General features: G+C 37.0%; 1 protein-coding gene across 21 annotated transcripts in view; it reads right to left on the reverse strand.

Annotated features, from left to right (window-relative positions):
• Window positions 1-22,375, reverse strand: part of DENND1A (DENN domain containing 1A) — a 522,363-nt gene that overhangs the window by 375,193 nt on the left and 124,795 nt on the right. For 19 of the 21 annotated variants that reach the window (XM_021074670.1, XM_021074709.1, XM_021074692.1 and 16 more), the window contains one exon: window positions 7,531-7,574. The exons of the other annotated variants lie outside the window; for them this stretch is intronic. In XM_021074670.1, the coding sequence (XP_020930329.1) occupies window positions 7,531-7,574 (44 nt within the window). The remainder of the gene's footprint in view (window positions 1-7,530; window positions 7,575-22,375) is intronic. 21 annotated transcript variants of the gene reach the window in all.

Here is a 22,375-nt window from a genome sequence, read left to right on the forward strand (position 1 = left end):
CCTGTCATGGCTCAGTGGTTAACAAACCCAAGCAGTATCCATGAGGACCTGAGTTTGATTCCTGGCCTTGCTCAGTGAGTTAAGGATCTGGCATTGCCGTAAGCTGTGGTGTAGGTCACAGACACGGCTCGGATCCTGTGTTGCTGTGGTGTAGGCTGGCAACTATAGCTCCAATTCATCTCCAAGCCTGGGAACCTCCATATGCCTTGGGTGTGGGCCTAAAAAGACCAAAAAAAAAAAAAGAAGCCAGTCCAACCACATCCTGTTAAATTTACCCTTTTCTGGAACTGGGTGGAGGGGAGGATAAAAGAAATAGATATGACAGAATAGCACCTATTATATACAAAGTGGTTTTTCTTCAGCAAACACTTTATTTATTTATTTATTTTCTGCAGCCACACCTGTGGTATATGTAAGTTCCCAGGGCCAGGGATCAAGTCTGAGCTACAGCTCAACGTACACCACAGCTGCAGCAATGTCGAATCCTTAACCCACTGCACCACAGTGAGCTCCAGCAAATATTTTTAAAGGATCCATCCAAAGTGATAAACTTGACTTGTAATAGCAAAGGAGGAAATAAAAGATAAACCAGGATACATTATTCTTCCACATCCATGAGGCTATAACTTGAAAAAACATTTAAACAAGCCAATCATCAAGAATAGGACACTTTTAAACATATACAAAGCAGCAGATGTTTCATCTGGGATGCATTCACACATCTGCAATATATCAACGACGCTTTCTGAATCTGTAATATAGTCCATCAAAATGGCTATATTTGGTGGCAATTGTGGGCGCTGATGCACTACCTGAAAAAAGGTGCTATAGCAGGGTGCTTTGCTGCTATTATGCTGAACAGTCACCTCCTGGGCCTTAGGGTCTTAAGAAATTAAGAGTTTCTATCTGTGGATGAGAAAACTACATTTCTAGCTACAATCACGGAGTGCCAAGTTACTAAGAAATACAGAAAAATGACCTTTTTGAGGAAGGGGTTTTAAAAAGTCCATGAATCAACAGTGACTTTTAGAAAAGTACACATCTAAAACAAACCTAAAAGATGATATTCTTTAAAGGCAGCTCCAAGACTTTCCACTTGGGTTTCACTCTTAACTTTACTAACTGCTACGGCTTCACAACACAAAGAACAAGAAATTGTAGGAACATGATACATGGTGGAATCACTACACCCCTGGGTCCTAATATTCAGAGAGATCCCCCAATTTCTGGCCATGCCATTGTTCTACCAACTAACAAAACACCCTGGACATGCATTACACCCTTGTAGCTTACTAGACAGTAAGGTCTTTCAAGGAGGAGATAGAATCTTCTACTTCTTCCTCTCTCTTTACCTGGTACAATGTCCAGCTCACATTCTGCAGACACTACACTTGTTAAGCTCACTCAATTAACACACAAAATCAAATCCAGTCTCCCAGACAGTTTCTGCCACCAAAAACAGGTATGGGGGCGGGGGGAAACCCATGAAATGTAGCCACTTATAAGTTAGTCTTTTTAAGGCCAGTTTATGGAGTCATTTTAAAGGGTGACCCACTTGAACCTCATACAAGCAAACCCTTTGCATGATATTCAAATCAACCGACAAATTCTATTCCATAGGATATGTTGTCATAGAAAGTTTACAAGCCCAAACTTGATTTCACCATTTAAAGTGGATCAAATCCAAACGGACTGTATGAGTAGGCTGGAAGCACGACGGCACCCACTTTGAAAAAAGAATGGGGTTGAAAAAAGAAAGCTCAGACATTTCCAAGAGGAATGGGACACACGCAGGTCCATCCAATTCCACTCTTTGTGAGCACAGTGAATGCAAGGCCCAAAATACCACAAAAATCCAAAGTTTCAATTCCAACTTTAAGATTGACAAGTCACTACAAAAAGAATGGCAGAATCTTTGTGGAATCAATGTTACATTTTATACAAACCAGGTACACTGCTGCTTATGTTTTTCTTCCTAGTAATAACGGGAAAATCAATTTTATTATTTGTTTTACATTTTGTGTCAATATTATACCTGTGCATCATGTTACACAATGTTGGCAATTAGGCTTCCTTTCACATAACAACAACGACAACAAAAATTGTAGGAGCTATGGATTATTTCTGTAATTTCCTTATTAGACAGTATTTTTTCAATGAATCAGGGATGGGCATGTTTTGAATAGAATGTTTAGTTTTTGGCTTAGCAAGATTTGGAAGAAAATAACTTGAAAGTTTTCATACACAGCTGCTCACCAAAAGAAGTAGATAACAACACACAAGTAGGGAGTCTTGATTAAATATTATCTCTGCTACCTTTCTAATCAGAATCTTCTAAACCACTTACATAGGTTATACTGTGAATGACCATGAGTTTAAATGTTTTCTTTAGAGCATACCTGAAGCGTGAACAGATGAAAACTTCATATTTAAGCAATTACATGCAACTCAGAAATGCCAATTTCCATCACAATTAGCCTACGTTATACAACATATTTTTGTTCCTTTTTAGTATATAGGTGATGTATGCTTTTACAATTTGCTTAACTGCCTATAGTGAAACTTTAAAATCACAGAGACCATATAAAACCATAAAAGAAAGGGTACCTTTTTATTTTTCCCAATGTACCATGTTTCTACATTGCTTATAGAGCTTATACAAGAAACACTGTTAGTTTCTATATAAAGATTGCCATAAATTTTTTATAGTTTCTATAAATGCATAAAGATTGTTGCTTTCATTATAACCTCTGTTGCAGTGCCAGTGGAAAGAAAAATTACCTGCAACTCTAAATAGCGATCAGCATATACAGGGACGGGTAACTATGTTCGGACTTCTATTTAAAGAGCTCTAAGACCTTGCTATATTTCATCAAAATATAAATGAGCACACTGGAGAAGCAACTTCTAGTACACTCAACTCCAATCACCACTCTTAGAACAAACAAGCTATAAAAAGTGCAACTGTGAGAACAAATTATTACTTCTACATGTTTTAGTACAAGAAATAAATTGTAATATAACTAATACACCTTAAAGTGATAGATGTAATGCCTATTATACTTGACACATTATAAGGCTTTTTATGAAAATCTCTGTGATAGGTTACTGTATCTTTATTCTAAATTATCACATGCTACATAATATAAAGGCTCTTTCTTTAAAATCTGAAAGAACGTATGTTTTGAAACTAAAGATGGAATCTGGAAGAGTGGTCACCATAAGTTGCTAACATGTTAGTTTAACTATGCCTTTTCTCCCTTAATTCAATTAGTATTCATTAAAACTGCACTAATCACAATGAATAAAGTTTTACCAATTATTTCCATAATTATGAATGAATACAGTAAACAGAATAATTATAAATCCACTTAATTAATTACAAGGCTATTTCCAGCAGGGAAAGATATTCATGTTTTGTTTTCTTATTTTTAATGTTAGATTGACGTGTTGATAATTTTGAGAAACCATGTCTAGAAATGAAAGAAACCCATTATTGTGATTCTGTTCTTTAACAAAAATTTTCTATTAGATAGGCTTTATTAAGAGCCACATTATCTAAACTTGTAGTGAGAGTAAAGAGAATTTGGTTTAAGCTACCAAAACCAAAGTAACTCAAAAAATGTATTTATAATTTAGTAATATCAAACCTAAAAAAAATTTAGACTAATTGAGATTACACTTATGAGACAATTTTTTTAACTTTCCTAAGTAAGTTGTTAGATTTTTTTTTCTAAACCACTTTTCAGAATCCTACCAATGTTGATGTTTTAGTATTTAAACTAGCTAAGCAATAAACAAAAGCAGATAAATAAATGAGCTCTGTAAAGACCTTGCTTTTGCCTTTTGTTTGTTTTCTCTTTTAAAAAAACATAGGCATTGCCTATCTTTCAGGAATTAAAGCCTGTACTTTCAGGTTTTAACGTAGCAGGCTTAGTGGATTTTAAATGAAATATTGAGTGCTACAGTGATTTAATGGTTTTAAACCATAGATGTCATTGCAGTCTGAGAGTGTCACAGACAACTTAAGGAAGAAAAAAAATGGGGCACAGAGAAATCACTTTGTCAGTAATTACAATCAAGAGTCCTAAAACGTGGCTCAGGCTGCTCATTACTTCTTCCTTCTGTATCAAGACCCTTATTTACATTTCAGATTACATTTTTTATGAAACAGTAAGATCTATCAGAACTGAGAGGACTGAAATAATGAGGGGAAAACATTTTAATAAAACGTGTTGGGTCTGCATTACTTCCGTGTCAGAAAGAAAGGCTACTTCTGTAGTGATGGATCATTTATTCTGCTTCTAAACGAGAAGCAAAAAGATGAAACTGATGAACTTTTACTGCCCATTTGTCTTTAGCAGACAATTAAGACAGAGAAGATCAAAATGGATTATCATACCACGCAGACAACTGGCCCAACAGTAATACATCTCCGGGACCACAGATTTGTAACTCTCTTTTATCCCTCCCCTTTCTTCTTACTTCTTTTTCCACTCTAAAGGCACTGCTAGCTTTGTGGCTCAAGGAGAGCCAAAAGGCTGGTCATCATTATTCAGTCACAGATGTCAATCTAACCTCCCTTTTTTCTCAGTTTCTAAAGCAGTGAGCCACAATAATTTGTGACAGATTCTTTTACTGTAAGGTACAAAGAACACACAGAATAAAACATCTAGCAGCAGCAAGCGTCTCTGATCAAGTGTGCTGGTACATGGGAAATACACTATATGTAAAAACAAGCACTAGTAGTTTAGGCGAATGGGGAAAAAAACTGGGTGTGTGTGGCGGAGTGTGTGTGTGTAGTAATAAGTGCTATACTTTGTGGTGAACTATCTCAAATATTCCTTATGGATTACACCATAAATGTTTTAACACTAGAAATGTTGTCTAGATTAAGTACACATTCAGTATTTAAGGTTTGTACATAATTCTTAGAAATATTTCTAAGAATTTCTTCATAATAGCACCAAGGAAGAAAGATAATTTGGCTTAGTCCACAAATGCTGAGAAGAAGCAAAAACATGTTAGATCAGAATCCAAATGATAAAAAGAAATATGAAGGCCTCATTTCCTTTACTAGCAGACCAACTCTTAAATAAATTTCTTGGCATTTTGATATAACTACTCCAAACAAAGTAGAGCTTTCATTTACCCTTCTTTCTTGAGTTTTATGTGGTAAAGAAGGGAAACTGTGTCGAGTTGGAAGAGATGCTAAATAAGGCACTGACCTGCTACCTCGTAAGTTTCTATCCAACCTATTGAGTATCATCCTCTAAATTTCAAAACTAACTGATTTAAACAAAGAAAACAAATGCCTATCCTAAGAACACTTTAGAACAGGTAAGAGTTATATTTTTTAGATAGTCTTTTTGTCTTTTTAGGCCCACACCCGCGGCATATGGAGGATCTCAAGCTAGGGGTCTAATCGGAGCTATAGCTGCTGCCCTAGCCACAGCCATAGCAATGCGGGATCCCAGCCGCATCTGCAACCTACACCACAGCTAACGCAATGCCCGATCCTTACCCCACTGAGCAAGGCCAGGGATTGAACCCACAACCTCATGGTTCCTAGTTGGATTCATTTCCACTGCGCCACGACGAGGGGAACTCCCCTTACTATATTTTTAAAAACTTCGAACTTCAATATATATAAAATACCTGTAAGATCATCCATTAACTAAAGTAAAGAGAAGTATATAACACAACCATATCTAATCAGTAAACTGGGTTCTATATACAATGATAGAATTGGTAATAATCTATATTTGTATTTCTATCTCATATTTCACATGTAGGTATGTGTAGTTCCTGGATATGTACATACTCTAACACATATAAACAAATATATATACACAAAGAAATAAATGTAAAAATAAATGCCAAGTTGTCACAGTAGTTATCTCTAAAACTACAATGACTTATTTTCTTTTTCATTATCTATCTTTGCTTTATCTGTGCATCTCCTAAATTTTTTTTTGCCCATGAATATATTACCATGCAACTTTTAAAGTTATACCAAAACAAAAACAAAAAACAAATATGATGTTCACAAATTTTCAGATATAGCAAGAAACTACATTTAAAGGAATAAAACCGTATGTTAATTATGTTATTTTGTTTTCTCCTACACAATTTTTTCTCATTGGGTAATTCAGCTGATGGGACCACAAAGATTATTTACGTACACAACAAAATTTTTTAAAAATGATTTTCTTAAAGAGCTATGTCAAGTCTACTCTAAACAATACTTTAAAATGTTCTACCCTTTAGACATTGTCTAAAGAAAAAAAATCATTAATAAAAAGGTTTTATAATCTTTGGATTGTGTAGTTTAAATCCAGAGGGTTCGATCCCATAGCAACTTAAAGTAAGATAAAATTTTAACTCTCTTGTTAGAAGATGAAGCTAGAGGTGGAGTGAGAAAACTACTATTTTTTTAAAAAAAAAAATCTCATTTAAAAGTCTTGACATCACATGCAAAGCAAACCATACCAGTTCTCTCAGGTTCTTGTACAATAACATCTCATTACAACGCATCTCATTATACTGATTATCCAGTTATATTCCTAAAGATGTATCAGATGCCTTGCCGTCTACACAACAGGCCACACTGCAAAAGGTGTTACTACTACTGTACTGGCTATTTCTATTCCATTATACTTATCCTCATTCAAGGGCATTTTTTTTAATACACAAAACTAAATAGATGCACTTCAGAAAAATGGCTTTGCTATGTATAGTATCAAGCTGTTTTTATCACTATAATCAAGGATGCTTTTATTTCAAAACTCATTTAAAAAGCATACCAAATTGCAAGTTTTAGCTAAAAATGTAAGGTGCCCTCCAAAGCTACAAAACATCTCTAATATTTTTCAAGATAGAAACTGGAATCCAGAATGTATAACCCAGATCTAATTATAAAGAGTAGAGCAGCTTCAGAACTTCAGCAGTATTTTGTGCGTAAAATAGTTCCTTCTATACCACTGCACGCTTGCAGAATGCAGGAAATTCAACATGGCAGGACCAACTGGCCACACTTAACCGCCCTCACACTAAAGACCATTCCTGCATGTGTATCATCTCCTTCAAGTACTACCACACACTATAACACAGTCTCATAATTTATTTCCAGTTCCAGGAAATGTGATAAATCTCCATCCTCCCTACCTTTTTGTTATACTAGTTCTTGACTGCTTAAATAGCATTAAAAAAAAAAAAAGTTCACAGGCACTCCAAAAAGGATTTCCTAATGAACTTCAGACTATAGCACACCTCAAAGTAAGAAGTAAAATTTGTGATAGAGTCTCTTCCTCACTTTCTGTGCATTTTTTCCCTGAAGGTAACACGCCAAATCTAGCACCAATATTTTCCATCCTGCTTCAGTATGTTTTACTTTTTGTCTTGGGTTTCTAATTACTGTTTCTCTTCTAAAAATTCATTTATCTCTTTCAGTAAAAAGAACAGTAATAATATGTTGAACAACTCTGAAATAAATTTTGTCATGTAAAAAATTAATTACGCATTCCGAACCTGGTCACTGTAGTCCTCCGGGAATTGCCTCTGCACCTCAGGATCTGTAAATAATTGACAGATAATATTAATTGGCTTTGGATTAGTGAGCAAGCAGAGGATCACACATTAATATTTGATCAGAAGATGATAGCAGCCCTGGCAGGGGATCCAAGGGGGGCAGCTGAGGCTGCTATGTTGATGAGCACAAGGAAGGACTCGGCAAGGCACTCCCATTACCCTCCTCCAGAAATATAAAAAAGAAAAATTTTAAAGACCTGATGCTACTGTTAACTTTAGACTATTACCTAATGCAAAAATCTGGCCAGCTGCAAATTGCCCTTGATATGTTTTTCCAGAGAAAGAGAGTCTTAAACCTGCTTGACTTTTCTTCTCTTATCAGAAGCCTCTGTTTCATAGTTACAGATGTATGCTTGATAAACCACCTTAAACTAGCCAGTTTCAGATTGTGTGTGTTGGGAAAGGGAGGTTGGGTGAGACAAGAATTGTTTCAAGGAACAAGTGTAAAATTCCCTGCTTTTAAAAATAAAATATATCCTTTCCCAAATACTTATAATCTCTTGAAAACAGATTAAGTTTTCTTCAAAACAATACTTCGCAGTGTAAACAAAATATCATAATATATTATGTTCTAACACAGACTTGCTCAGAAACTATCAAAATATATAGGTGAAAATATCTTTCATGACCATCTGTTTAAAATGGAATTAGGAAAGGGGTCACTTGATTCCTCAATCATAATTGCAAGATAATCCAATGCCATCGTCTGTTAGTCAATACAGAGTGTACTAATTAAAAGCTATTAGCACTCCATTTGCTATTGATTAGACAAACATTCAATCTTTTCTAATAGGAGAAATGTAGTTCCTCAGAGACACATTAAGGGGAGTGATCAGAATAATATCTATTTCAGAAATCATGTATCAATGCACAAGGCTAATGGTAAAGCAGAATATTTGAGGGTCCCCGACCTCAGCGATCACAACATATGCCACTCAGTTTTTACATCTAGCTTTTAAACATACCACTTTACTTCTCCATGAAAGTGAATCCATGTAAACGTTAAAACCATCCATGTGACAAGATAAAAATGCAGTTGATTGTTCAGCAGTGAAGAACCAAAAGGGGATAATATTATGGGCCCATTCACGAACTACCTTTAAATCCTAGAAATACTAGTTTTCAAGTCAATGAAGTCAATGGATGTTATTTTTCAAAACTCAAGACTAATAGCAAAAGTAGGAATATTCAAAAGTTCACAGCAAAAGCAGTGCTTCCCAAAATGGCTGATGCAAAAAAGTGGAAACTATCTCTACACTTCTTCAGCTCTCAAAAGTGTTTTCTGGTTGACTTAGAAACTTGGGATCAATTTCTTTACTCTTGTTTTCAAACACTGGAAAGAGACCAATGATGTGTATAGCCTGGGACTAGAAGAACTCTGGAGTAATCTCCCCTGCAGTACCTTGCAGAGCTGCCCTGGTGGGTCAGAGGAAGAAGCTGTTGCTTTTCTCTGCCCTGAAGTGCTGAAATCTTGGAGGCTAGAGAGCACTAGCAGTGTGGTGTGAAAAAGCATTAGGTCTACAGGGAAAAACTAGCTAGCCAGATGCAAAGAAAGAGCCAGATGCCCAACAAACCTCTAAAAGTGTGCTGTGGGGGTGGGCAGAAGATCCAAAAAAGAGGGCAGTGCCTTTAATTCCTAAAACATATATAAATGACTTTGTCCAGACAGAAAAGAAAGAAAAAAATCTGGTATTTTACATTTTAAAATTTGGTACCAAGACCAGCTCCCACCCCTCAAAAAATGCAGCTCTTAAGTCACTAAGGAACAGAGTAAAACAGAGGCTGGAAAAGCCAGTTGTCATGTGGTTAAACACTCTTCTTCAGAAAACTTCATACAGAAATGACTCACATATCAATCTTTAATATCAGGTCCTCTTTCTTGTAGTAGTTTGATAATTTGAAGGAACCTCAAAATTATCAATGGAAAGAAAAGTAGAATCAAACCAAAGATTTTTTTTTTTTTTTAAGCACCATTTTTTGAGGGGATGAATATCAGAAACCAAAATTTGGAATATATTCTTTGATTTTTAAAAAATGTTTCTTTTGTTTCAGTGGGAAAAGGAAGGATTTTAAATCTTTAACCAACTAACCCAACTATGTTAACAAGAAACTATATTAATTAACTTTTCATTTTTAAAATGTATTTTATTCATATATACAACACAGAATTGAAAAAAGAGAAGATAATACACTGAAGATAAAGATGATCATGTAATGCCGAGACAGGAGTCTTTCAAACCATATTATCCTAAATACTGCCTCAACAGTAGGCAACATCAACTAAACACCTTCATCAACTGAATTCCTTCAACTGTCCTAAGGCTAACCCTAGCATGAACTCCTAAATTTCAAGAGAATCATGTTCCAAAATAATACATGAATTATTGTTTACTATGATTGAAGCATAAAACTTTGATTCCCTTGAGGCCCTGAGATTTACAAAAGCAAACTTCATGGGTCTTTAACACTTTCAAAAGCAACATTCAAAAAAAAAGGCAATGCTTTTTAAAACCAAAGCCCAGCCTATAAAGTTCCATTCAATTAGCTCAAAGATCCAGTCTGATAGTTAATAAAACTATGGAAGCCATTTTGCAAAATTTAAAATAAAAAATTTATATGAATTTTCTTAAAATGTCTGTTTTACACAGGAGGTTGAAATCTTCTTTCACACTGAGTCGATCATAATGCCATAATGTCACCAAAATATCGACATTGGAAACATCTGAGTTAAAAAGGTCTAAATACAATCTGCTTTTCTCAAGCAACACAACACCCGCCTTACTAACAGTTTCAGCATGGCACATGTACAAAACCTAGCACCCTGCAGTTAAGCAAACCGCCTTTAAATTTTCTGTCTGGCAGCAATCCACTTGCGTGTCTGTATGTTTTTACAAGTACTCTATGTATTTCATTGCATCAGCTGCATTTCTTTTGAGTTTTAAATGGTCTGGGAACATTTTATGAAATGTTCTATATCTTTATATGGAAAATAACATACACTGGAAAACTGTGCATCGGCCTAATATTTATATATCCATTTCTTTATCCACCATCAAATGCTATAATTGCTAATGTTCCAAAACGTCTCACATTCATACCCTCACAGCCTAATGCAGTGTCGCTAAACATAACTTTCGACATAAAAATCTGCAGATGAGAGTACTACCATGGAAAGAGTAACATTACAATTTGTTTAGGTAACTGGGGGTAAGAAAGAATAGAGTTACCAGCATTAGGTTAAGCTTTTTCTTTAAGAATTGCCCCTCTGACAGAAAAAATTAAGAACATGATATTGTAATACATTATTATTCTTTCTCAGCAACTTTCTCCAGATTCAAGTAATAGATTCTTACAAAATTAAAAATCAACTTTATCACCTCCCAGGACAATACAATATTTCTGTTGAAATGTATTTAAAATACCTTGCCAACAAGATGTATGGCATGGTGAGTCCAGGCATGGCCTAACCACACAAGGCTAAAAGAAGCAGCTGGCTCTAGAACCGGGCTTCACATCATGTCAATCTAATGAGTGAGCTGTAGCCACCGTCTTCTCCCAGCCCCACGACCATGCGAGCGGCCGACCTTCCACAGACACATGACCTTACACACACACGCAGCCATCACATCTCTTCCACTGGAAGTCACAAGAGCATTTCCAATTTAAAACCATCATTTCACAGTGCAGGACTCCCAAAAGCACAATCTCATTCAGACATAGAACATGACTATGCTTAAAAGCCTATGTCTTCATGGCAAAAAAAAAAAAAAAAACAAAAAACAAAAAAAAACTGATCTCACAACAAATACTTTACATTTTTTTAAAGAAAAGCTAATTTTCCTCCATCTCAACAGTCCATCTTTTCTGGTCTTTAACTGTAACATACTTTTAAATCTTTAAGATATACCAGATTGCCACAGGATGTTTAATTAATAGAATAAGAGTTTAGGCAAGACTTACTGGAAAGGTACTATAAATTATTTTACACGGGCTCCAAAACATTGAGTTCTGCCTTAGGCTTAAATTTCCTCAAAAACGTGGTAGACAGATCTTTTACAACAGAAATGCAAAATAATTCATAAAAGAACTGTGCTTATGTATGAAGGCTCATTTGTAGATTGGTAACTAATAAGTGTACACACACACATATTCCTTACAAAATTACTTTCCTGTTTTCTCTGTCACACCAATGACTGACTCCATTTGAAGGGTAAAGGCATGACACTGATTACTGAAAACTACACTGTCTTCATTGTCTATGAAAGGTAAATGATTGCATAATAGTCAAATGTTACAATATTCTACAACTGGAGTTTTCTCAGGAAATTTAAGAGAAACTGCAAATGTAGGCCATTAACAGGAGAATCTACACTGCTTTCACTTTTAGCATGCTAGGCATCAAGGCAGAAAACAGTATAGTACATTTAATGCCTGCTAAATTTATCCAGTCATTATCTCTAGGATATCTCAGTCAATAAGAGACAAAATATTGAACACATTTAAAGCTTACAAGGATAAAAATCTGCCCTTTAAAAGCAAGACTTTAGCTATAAACGATATAATCTCATTGTTCAATTTCATGGAGTTTAAGATACTATCTTCCTCTCCCCCAAAACCACAAATGTTAATCCCAGCTGTAATCAGATTTAATTTTCCAGGTGATAAGATGGGAATATGCTGCAAACGACTAATCGTCCATTATAATGCTCTTTCCCTAATGACATTTTCAAATTTTATGTACTAAAAATGTAGACCCTCAGAAAATAGCCTGAGAAGCTGTGCATTTTGAGGACAAACTCAATCTTCCTCAAAACACACTTAGAAATAAACTTTCTTTTAATCTTCAAGAAGAAAAGTTAATTGTTTTGTAAAATGTAGAATTAAAAGTTTCTTGATGTATGATTGCAACTGGATAGCACCAAACTAATAAAGAGCTTCAAGGATACTATCTATCAAACCTGTTAGAGCTATGAAAGTCAGCTTTACCTACTTTGTATTATGAAACATCTGAATCGTTAGTTTAGACTTTTAACTAAATACAATTATTCTAGTGAATTATTTCATTTATGGGAGTTCCCTGGTGGTCGAGTGGTTAGGACTCGCTGCTTCTACTACTGCGGCATGGGTTCAATCCCTGGTCTGTCAACTGAGATCCCACATCAAGCTGCTACACACCGTGACCAATAAAATAAAATAAAATGGATTTATTTTTTAAAAAGAACTTAAAAACCTATTTCATTTATGATAGCTAAAATTTACTTATTAAAAGTATTTTGAAAGAAATGTTTCACATTAGCAAAAACAAAACTATCGACATATTTTGTCTTTAAAACTGTTTTTAAATTAAAAATTTCTCATTTCAAAAAAATTACTGATCCAAAAATGCAGATTGAAATTATAAAGGAGTATAATTCACTAGTTTTTTAAAAATCATTTCAAAGTACTTTAAATGAACATTTGGTCTGCATGTACAAATGAAATTTCTTACTTATAAAAGCCTATAATAGGTATTACCTTTTTGCTCTAAAACATGAAGACTGTCATTAAAAAAAAAAAAAAAAACCCAAACCTTTGCAAATCACCAATTTTAAACCATGTTTCTATTCCAGCCATTTTCCTCAACACTGGCAACTTAAAATACATTCAAATACTACTTCACAGCAGCCAGCCTGATAACTCAGGAACAGTTCACCATCTACACCTATAAAAAAAACTCAAATAGCATTATTCAGTAAAGGAGAGCACAACCCACCTCAGTATGGCAAGCAATGGAACCATTCACATGCCAGATTCCTCCTCAAACTAACATATTCTGCCTTTCAGACATATCCTCTCCGATGTGACTATTTACGCATAAACAGCAGACACTGACCTATTGTTTTCAGTTGTTGGACTTATGAATGTAGTACAGTTACCAATTAACTGAATCAACAAGTACTAAATGCATCAGCTGTTCTGCAAATAATGAGTCCATTGACATTATGCAGTAAAATCTAGGGAGTTTCATCTTTCTTTCTAGAGAATACTGATAGATTTTGACCAGCAAATGCTACTACTTACTGATAATTTGAAATATTTTTCATAATTAAATTCACCTACAGGAATATAAATCTGATCCTTAACCAAACGTTTGCTGCCTAAACCCCAAAATCAAACACAAGTCAAATTCCAAAGGGAACTTTAAAATGGAAAAGAGAGGGTGTGCTGGAGGGAGAAAAAGTCAAAAGAATACATTCACTTACACTTACTTTTTTCCCTACTGAATATGCTAGTTTTCAACTTTCATTATTATTTAAATAGAGTTTTTACATTAGTTCAAAGTTTTGAAATAATTCATAAAATCTACCAAACTGGCAGATATTGATGAAGGTTTTTAATGGTTATAATCTCAAGCTTCCATTTAATTTCTCTAAATTATTTTACCCCACTGTTTTGAATGAATACCCTAAGTATCAAATTTTTATGCCAATGTGAATAATTACTTCAAAGTTAACCTAAATTAACTTAAAAGGGCACAGCTGTTAAGGTTATGTACCTCAAAAGTGATACCACTGCATATGGTCTTCATAAACACGTATGTCACATTTATCAAATTTGGTGAAAAGAGATATTCACTCAAATACAACTACTGATTGAGTACCCACTATGTGCCAGGCACCGTAGCAGGCATTTTACATAAAATATCTAATTTTATCTTTACAACAAAGTTATTATTGGAACTATCATCATCAATTTTTTTTCTTTTTTGCTTTTTAGGGCTGCACCAGTGGCATATGGAGGTTCCCAGGCTAGGGGTCAAATCGGAGCTACAGCTGCAGGCCACAGCCACACCAGATCCAAGCCACATCTGCGACCTACACCACAGCTCACGGAGTTGGGCCAGGGATCAAACCCGTGGCCTCATGGTTCCTAGCTGGATTCGTTTCTGCTGCGCCATGATGGGAATTCCTCATAATCAATTTTATCATAGTTAAAGCAATCGGTTAGCACTCATCCAAAGTTAGAAAACTACTATTTGCACACGGCATAAATACTCTGATGTAACTAGCCCAGTTGATCAATAAACCACAGCCTTTGCTCCCCAGGAGTTTACAGTCTAACTCTAATGGAGAACACAAAGAATTAAACAAGCAATCACCACAGGGCTTGGTAAATGCTGCACTAAGGATTAGCAGACAGGCACTGAGCCTCATCGTGGCCAGGACAGAAAAAGCTTCAGGAAAGAAGCAGCAGAGCCAGAGGTCTAGTCCAGAACTACACCAGGGTTCATCTCATACTCCCACACACCCCTTCTGAACAGTCTACGTGACAAGGAAGAAGTATTTTGTGAGTCCAGGGCCCACGTTCTACGAAGCTTTGTCTCCTAGAAAATGTCTTGCCCACAGATATATCGGCATAATAGAATAAACAGAATAGATTAAAATAAATTCATTACCCTGTCTAAATGGATAAAAGGCTTATTTCAAATATCCAATTGAAAAGAAGTCTTTGAAAGCTACAGTCTTCCTAAAGACACACTGGCATATAGTAAGCACACAATAAATATCAGTTGTTGTTATATTAACCCCAGTGGAGAAATAAGCAAGCTCTATAAATTAGATGGCTACAGATGTATAGGTGTGCCTCAAATTGGAAATACATGTGTTCCTGAAATAAACTTTTATAAACCCAATTAAAATTTTCCTGTTGCCTGCCATTACGTACTTAGAAATATCATTACTTTATCAGAAACTGATTTTCTCTTCATTGTCAGTGGTTCAAAAATCCTTTAGCTACAGTTTATTTGCCTCCTGGCATCTGTTTGCTAATGATCTGTAAACATCAAATGCACTAGGGACTCTCCCAGACTTACCGAAACCCTGAGGTGAATCTTTGTATAAACTGAAGGACCTTTCTGTTAATTTCTTTGCTTTCTAAGTCTGCATTCCAGGTTTCAGAAACAGTTTCATTAAAGATTTCTGCAGTAATAATTATAATTCAGCTACGACTAACTGAATGCCTAGCTGTACTAGTCATTGACATGAGATTAAATAAGATAATAAAAAAACTACCTAACAACCACTCTGTCAGGTAAGTAGATATATCCTTATTTTATAAGTAAGACAAGAGAATTAAGTAAAGGAGCTGAGTTTCGGCCTAGAACCATCAGGCTCCTAAGAATCCAACACTGGTTTTCTATTTTGGCTTTATTTATTTATGTTCTCCTGTTGGTCTGTCTTCTAGTCATTATTGTGATTCAACAATAAGAATACATCTGGACAAATAACTAAAACATGTTGTCATGAAATAGGCCTTAGCAGATTATGAATGAGAGCTTTCCAATTTCTCTATTTAAATGTCTTTGCCAAGTTCGGGATATAAATAAAACGACTCCAAAAGTAACTAGCACTCAATTTTAACTAGCAAACACAGTTTTTGAAAGATAAATTCATATTAAAAACTTAGAGTAATTTTGAAGGCAAGAGGTTATCCATATCTTCTACAAAAAAAAAAAAAAAAAAAAAAAGTCATTTGCTAAATAGAATGAATAAGAACACAGAAAAAATGTTTTCCTGCTTAAGAAAATGTGTTTCCAAGTATCTCTAAATCTTTGAGAACCAAAGCCAAACCAGTACGTATAGAGAAAGCTGACACCCCAGCAAGGGAAACATAATACGCCTGTCAACCAGAAGACTCTATCTTATACCAAAATTCTGCCTCTCTTCCCTGAAGAAATCAGCCACTGCTGCCTAGTAGTTATCCATATTTTTACACAAACAGTGCCTATACCCTTTGTTACTTTTGTATATGTGCATGTATATGTGTGTAAAATACACATAACATAAAATTTGCTATTTTAACCATTAAGTGTACAATTCAGTAGCATTCAGTATATTCACATTATTGTACAACTATCACCACCATCCATTTCTAAAACTTTTTCATCTTCCCCTCTGAAACTCTGAATCCATTAAATAACTCTCCATTGTCCCCTCCCCACAGCCCTTGGCAGCTACCATTCTACTTTCCATATCTATGAATTTAACTGCTCTAGGTACCTCAGGAGTCATTCAATATTTGTCCTTTTGTAACTGGCTTATTTCACTTGGCAAAATGTCTTCAAGGTTCTCCATGTTGTAGGTATTGGAGTTTACTTTTTTAAGGCTGAATAATATTCCATTTTATGTATATGCCACATTTTGTTTATCTCTTCACCTATCTATGGACAGTTGAGTTTCTTCTATCTTCTGGCTACTATGAATAACGTTGCTATGAACACGGGTGTACAGGTTCTTATTCGAATACATGCTTTCAGTTCTTTGGATATTTTTCCAAAAGTAGAATTGCTAGATATGATTATTCTACATATAATTTTTTTGAGGACTTATACCACTTTTAACATGTTTCAAGAACTTTATGTTCTAAAGCTAGAATCCCTATTCTGGCCATTAAGCCCAACCCACCCAATTTTATCTCTGTTTCTCAAAAATAAATCCCCAAACCTAGCCAGTCTGACAAAATCACTTTCCCACAAAACTTGACGTGTGTTGCTCATCTTTCCCTTGTTCCCACATCTAAATCAGACCCTTGCAAAACATGCTCTTAGGCATCAGAATTTATAAATGTGGCCAAATGTATATTCTTCAATGAATTAACACCACCACCAGCACTTTAAATTAAAAGGACAAAGAACCATGTCCTCCATCAAAAGTGCAATTAATTTTACATGTAGCTGGCAAAGGAACAGCAAAGCTGGCATGTTCACTTACTTTGTGCCCTGACTGACAAAGCTCCTTTACTTGCTTTCTAGCATTCATGGTCACTGAGCAGCAAAATTCTCAACCCCTAAGTTCTCTTCACATTCTCACATTCTGACTGGACCCAAATGCTGGCTTCCTCTGGAGCCTCTCAAGCAGTAAATATTTCCATTCCACCCCTCCTCCCACTGGCCTAGAAGTGGGGTAGGTCGTCTGTTCCTTTTGTCACTTTCAGATCATTCGCCCTCATTTTCCAAAACCCCAGATTTTAACCTCAGGTCACCAGACTACACCCCCTCCCCACCCTGCTGTTGTCATCTAATCCCAAGGTCACTCCTCATTCCCTGAATCTTACAGATCCTGGTACACTGCCCCTCACTCTAATACTACTCCCACCACAAACTTATAATTTTACTACATATTCACACAGATGATCCTTTTAAATCCCACAAGTCTTGATTTCTTGGCCTCCTCCCCACTAAGGATCTTTCCTCTCTACCTTATCTCGACTTCTCACTCGCATGGTCACATCCAAATCCTACAGTTACCAAGAATTGAAACCCCCTCAATAAATTACTGCAGTCCCCAGCCATGACCTACCTCCTTCCCTTCTAGTTCATTCCCTACGGCATCTCAACTTCTTTCTTCAATTCCACAGAGACATACACTCTATTAATCTTTTTACTCCCCTTCATCCACCTCAAGTCCATACTATCCTTACCCAGCTTAAATTCTATTTTGTTTTTTATAGGTTTATTTTTTATAGGTTTACTTTTATATAGAATGATTTTTATTTTTTTCCATTATAGCTGGTTTACAGTGTTCTCTCAATTTTCCACTGTACAGCATGGTGGCCCAGTTACACATACATGTATACTGTTCCTTTACATACATCCTTGATGCCTTTATGCCTCTCTTACTGTGTTGTCCTCACTTGGCAAAACCACAGTCCTTGTTAAACCCAGCTATCTACCTGCACCCCTGTATCTGGAGAAAAATATACAACTATGCTGACTAATCTAACTTTAAATTCAGATTATTCACTGTAAGTGCACTTTAATGCGGCTTAGTAATTACACATTTTTCTTCGGTCATTTACTCTCTCACTTTCCTTAGTGACCATTTCATACGTTCTCCTCTTTCATCAAATCTCCAACTTCCCCCAGCCTCAGTTGTCACTAATTATCTTATTTTCCCCTTCAATGAGAAAACCAAGCAATCAGAAAAAAACTCTCACAAGCCTCCTCCACCACTTCTATCCACTTATTTTTTTTTTTTTTTTTTTTTTTTTTTGTCTTTTGTCTTTTTGCTATTTCTTGGGCCGCTCCCGCAGCATATGGAGGTTCCCAGGCTAGGGGCTGAATCGGAGCTGTAGCCACCGGCCTACACCAGAGCCACAGCAACGCGGGATCCGAGCCGCGTCTGCGACCTACATCTCAGCTCACGGCAACGCCGGATTGTTAACCCACTGAGCAAGGGCAGGGACCGAACCCGCAACCTCATGGTTCCTAGTCGGATTTGTTAACCACTGCGCCACGACGGGAACTCCTCTATCCACTTATTACCCCTGACCCCAGAGACTCTACCTTCATCTCATTAGAATGGAGAACTGTCCATGCCCTTTACAAAGGCCCCTCCTCCACTTGTGAACTAGGGTCTATGCCCTCTCACAAACTCGGACATCGCTCCACCAATTCTGTTTTAATAATTTTACCTCTCTACTGGATCTTCCCATCAGCATGCAAATGCACTGTTATTTTTGCACATATCTTTTTAAAGATCAAACCTACCCCCCCACAGCTACCACCCAATTTCTCTCATTCTCTTTAAAGCTATATAACTATACCCACTGTCACCAATTCTTCTACTCCTACTCTCTTGAACCCAAGCCAAGCTTCCACCCCACCACTTCTCTGAAACCACTCATGTACCAATGACCTACTGTTGACCTCAGTTATTAATCCTCAGTCGCCTCTTACTCGACCTGCAGCATCATACAACACCCTTGATTCCTTCCTCCTCCTTGGACCACTTTCTTTCTGTATGTGGCTTCCAGAGCATCCTACTTCCCTGTCTCAGTGGTGCTTCTTGGGCTCCTTGTTGATGAAACCAAATAGGGCCCTGTGGGGGTCCTGGTCACAAAAGCCTTTCTGTGTCCCCCACTTCTTGTTTTTAGAAAATACACCTCATTTAGACCCCTGACCTTCCCTGAGTTCCAAAGGGTGGGTTCAAACCATTGCCAATCAGGGAAGAAAGGGGATGCAGAGACAAGGAACAGTCTAGAAACAATAGTGCTGCCTTGGGGGAGGGTCCTGGTTCCTCTTCAAGGAATATACCTAACAATATCTTTGGGCTCTTTGGCAGAACTGGAACTCCCAGCAAATAAAAGATGTTCACTACATGATGAAGTTTTCTTTATTCCAGAAAGAGAACCACCAGAACCAATGCCAGGGCCACTAAACACCAGATTTGAAGAAGAATACAAGCTTGCATCTACCCTGATCCTTATCTGTGGCCCTATTTTCCCCTTCCCAAACAATAAAAACCACCTCTTATTTGCTTTCGAAGTGGGGCACAGTCTTTAGGGCATTAGCCTGCTGTGGTCTCCTTTGCCTGGCAAAGCAAAAAAGCTATTTTTTTTTCTCCTTCACCCAAAACTTTGTCTCTGCATTTCTATTTGGCACCAGTAGACAGCGGCAACAATGATTTCTTCCTACTGAGCCCCAGAGTTTAGTCCACTTCTCCTTCTTGATGCCCTCCTTTGCTGGTCTTTTTCTGTTTCATCATTTCAAATACGAACATGCACTGCCAACTTTGTATTATTTCTCCAGCTCAGACCTCTCCCAACTCCAGACTCATTTATCTGACTTGTCTACTCAACATCTCTATTTGGATTTCTAATAGACTTCTCAAATTTAACATGCCCAAATCTGAACTCCTGATCTTTCACTTTTCTGATCCAATCTATGAGCCAATCCCATCTACTAAATCTTCAAAACATATTCAAATTCTGACCATTTCTCTCCGGCTCCACCACTATCACTCTGGTCTAAGTCACCATCATTTCCCACTTGGATTACTACAATAGTCTCCTAAAAGACTTCCTGCTTCTGCGTTTCTGTAGACTGTTCTCAAAACAGCAGCCATGTAATTCTGTTAAACTTAAGTCAGGTCTTCCTATGTTTGCTCTTTACCAGCAATTCTCTGACCTCACTTCCCACTACTCTCCCCTCCCAATTTCATCCAGAGGGGTCCATTTGCTGTCCTCAAATATACAAGCCATGCCTCCACTTCAAGGCCTTTGCCCTTGTCCTTCATTCTGTCAAACAAACGTCAAGGAATGAGGTCTGTGCTATCAGTCTCATTTACAGGTTACTTTCCCAGTGTGGTCTTCCCCAATCACCTTATTTAAAATTATAGTTTTTCTTTAGCACATTTTACTATCCAACATACCATCCAACAAACTATTTAAATATAAAGTATACATATGTTCTTATTATGCTTTCCCCTCCTAGTATGTATGTTTTATGATGGAAGGGGTTTTTTCGCCTTTTTTTGTTCACTACCATATCCCCAGAACCTGAATAGGGCCTAGCAAATAAATACTAAATGAATGAAAGAGGGAATAAAGGAAAGGAGCAAAAATTCAACCACTCCTTCTAGTAAATAATCTGGCACTATATTTCCAAAGTATGTGTGTGTGTGTGTGTGTGTGAGTGTGTGTGTGTGTATACACATATCATTTACATCTTATCTGTTCTATGTATTATGTTATTATTACTACTACTTTTACATTACTATTATGATACCTACTAAAACCTTTTATGGGCCCTTCAGTATTAGAGAGGCTGGAAAGCTAAAAATGATTTCTTGGAGTTCCCGTCATGGCACAGTGGTTAACAAATCTGACTGGGAACCATGAGGTTGCGGGTTCAATCCCTGGCCTTGCTCAGTAGTTTAAGGATCTGGCATTGCCATGAGCTGTGGTGTGGGTCACAGGTGCAGCCCGGATCCCGAGTTGCTGTGGCTCTGGTGCAGGCCGTCAGCTACAGCTTCGATTCGACCCCTAGCCTGGGAACCTCCATATGCTGTGGGAGTGGCTCAAGAAAAGGCAAAGGAGTTCCCATTGTGGCTCAGTGGTTAACGAATCCGACTAAGAACCATGAGGTTGCGGGTTCGATCCCTGGCCTCGCTCAGTGAGTTAAGGATCCGGCGTTGCCATGAGCTGTGGTGTAGGTCACAGACACGGCTCGGATCCCGAACTGCTGTGGCTGTGGTGTAGGCCAGTGGCTACAGCTCCGATTTGACCCCCAGCCTGGGAACCTCCATATGCCGAGGAAGCAGCCCAAGAAATGGCAAAAAAACACACCAAAAAAAAAAAAAAAGAAAAGAAAAGGCAAAAAAGACAAAAATAAATAAATAAATTAAATCAAAATGATTTCTTAAAGGACCCTGCAACTAGGATACCAGGTGTGAGTATATAGTACAGAAGGGGGAGCCAGGAGGTAACACGAGGAATTTATTTTTCTGATACAGAACCAGCAGGAATAGCATGATGGCTCTGGAAGCAACAACTTTGATGGAGACTTCCTGAGCCCAGATGGCAAAGGTGTGAATATCCTGCAGCTGACATCTACAGTTTCCAGATTCCCCCAGCTTCCTGACATGGCAGAAGTAGTAGTTCTCTTGGAGTGCTACTTTCTGCACTGTTACTCTGAAAGTAATTCCTGAAGATTCAGCCTAAAGTCTATTCTTCCACCTTTTCTAGTTACTCTATGAGACCAAATCCTCTGTATTCAATCCTTTTTCTGATAAGAGTAGTTTCTCTTGTCTTCAACTGGACCCTGACTGATACACATCTTGTGCCGTCTGCCCTGCATTTATCACGTTGGACTATAATCTTCTGTTTACTGGCTGATCCTGCCTAACCCTAGCTTTTATCTTTGTATCCTCTATACCTAGAACAGTATCTGAATCATAACCACACAATCATTTTTTGGTAAGCTTTTAGACATTGCAATAGCCATGATAAAATGAGAAAGATGAGG

This window comes from Sus scrofa, chromosome 1, assembly GCF_000003025.6.
Source record: "Sus scrofa isolate TJ Tabasco breed Duroc chromosome 1, Sscrofa11.1, whole genome shotgun sequence".
NCBI lineage: Eukaryota > Metazoa > Chordata > Mammalia > Artiodactyla > Suidae > Sus > Sus scrofa.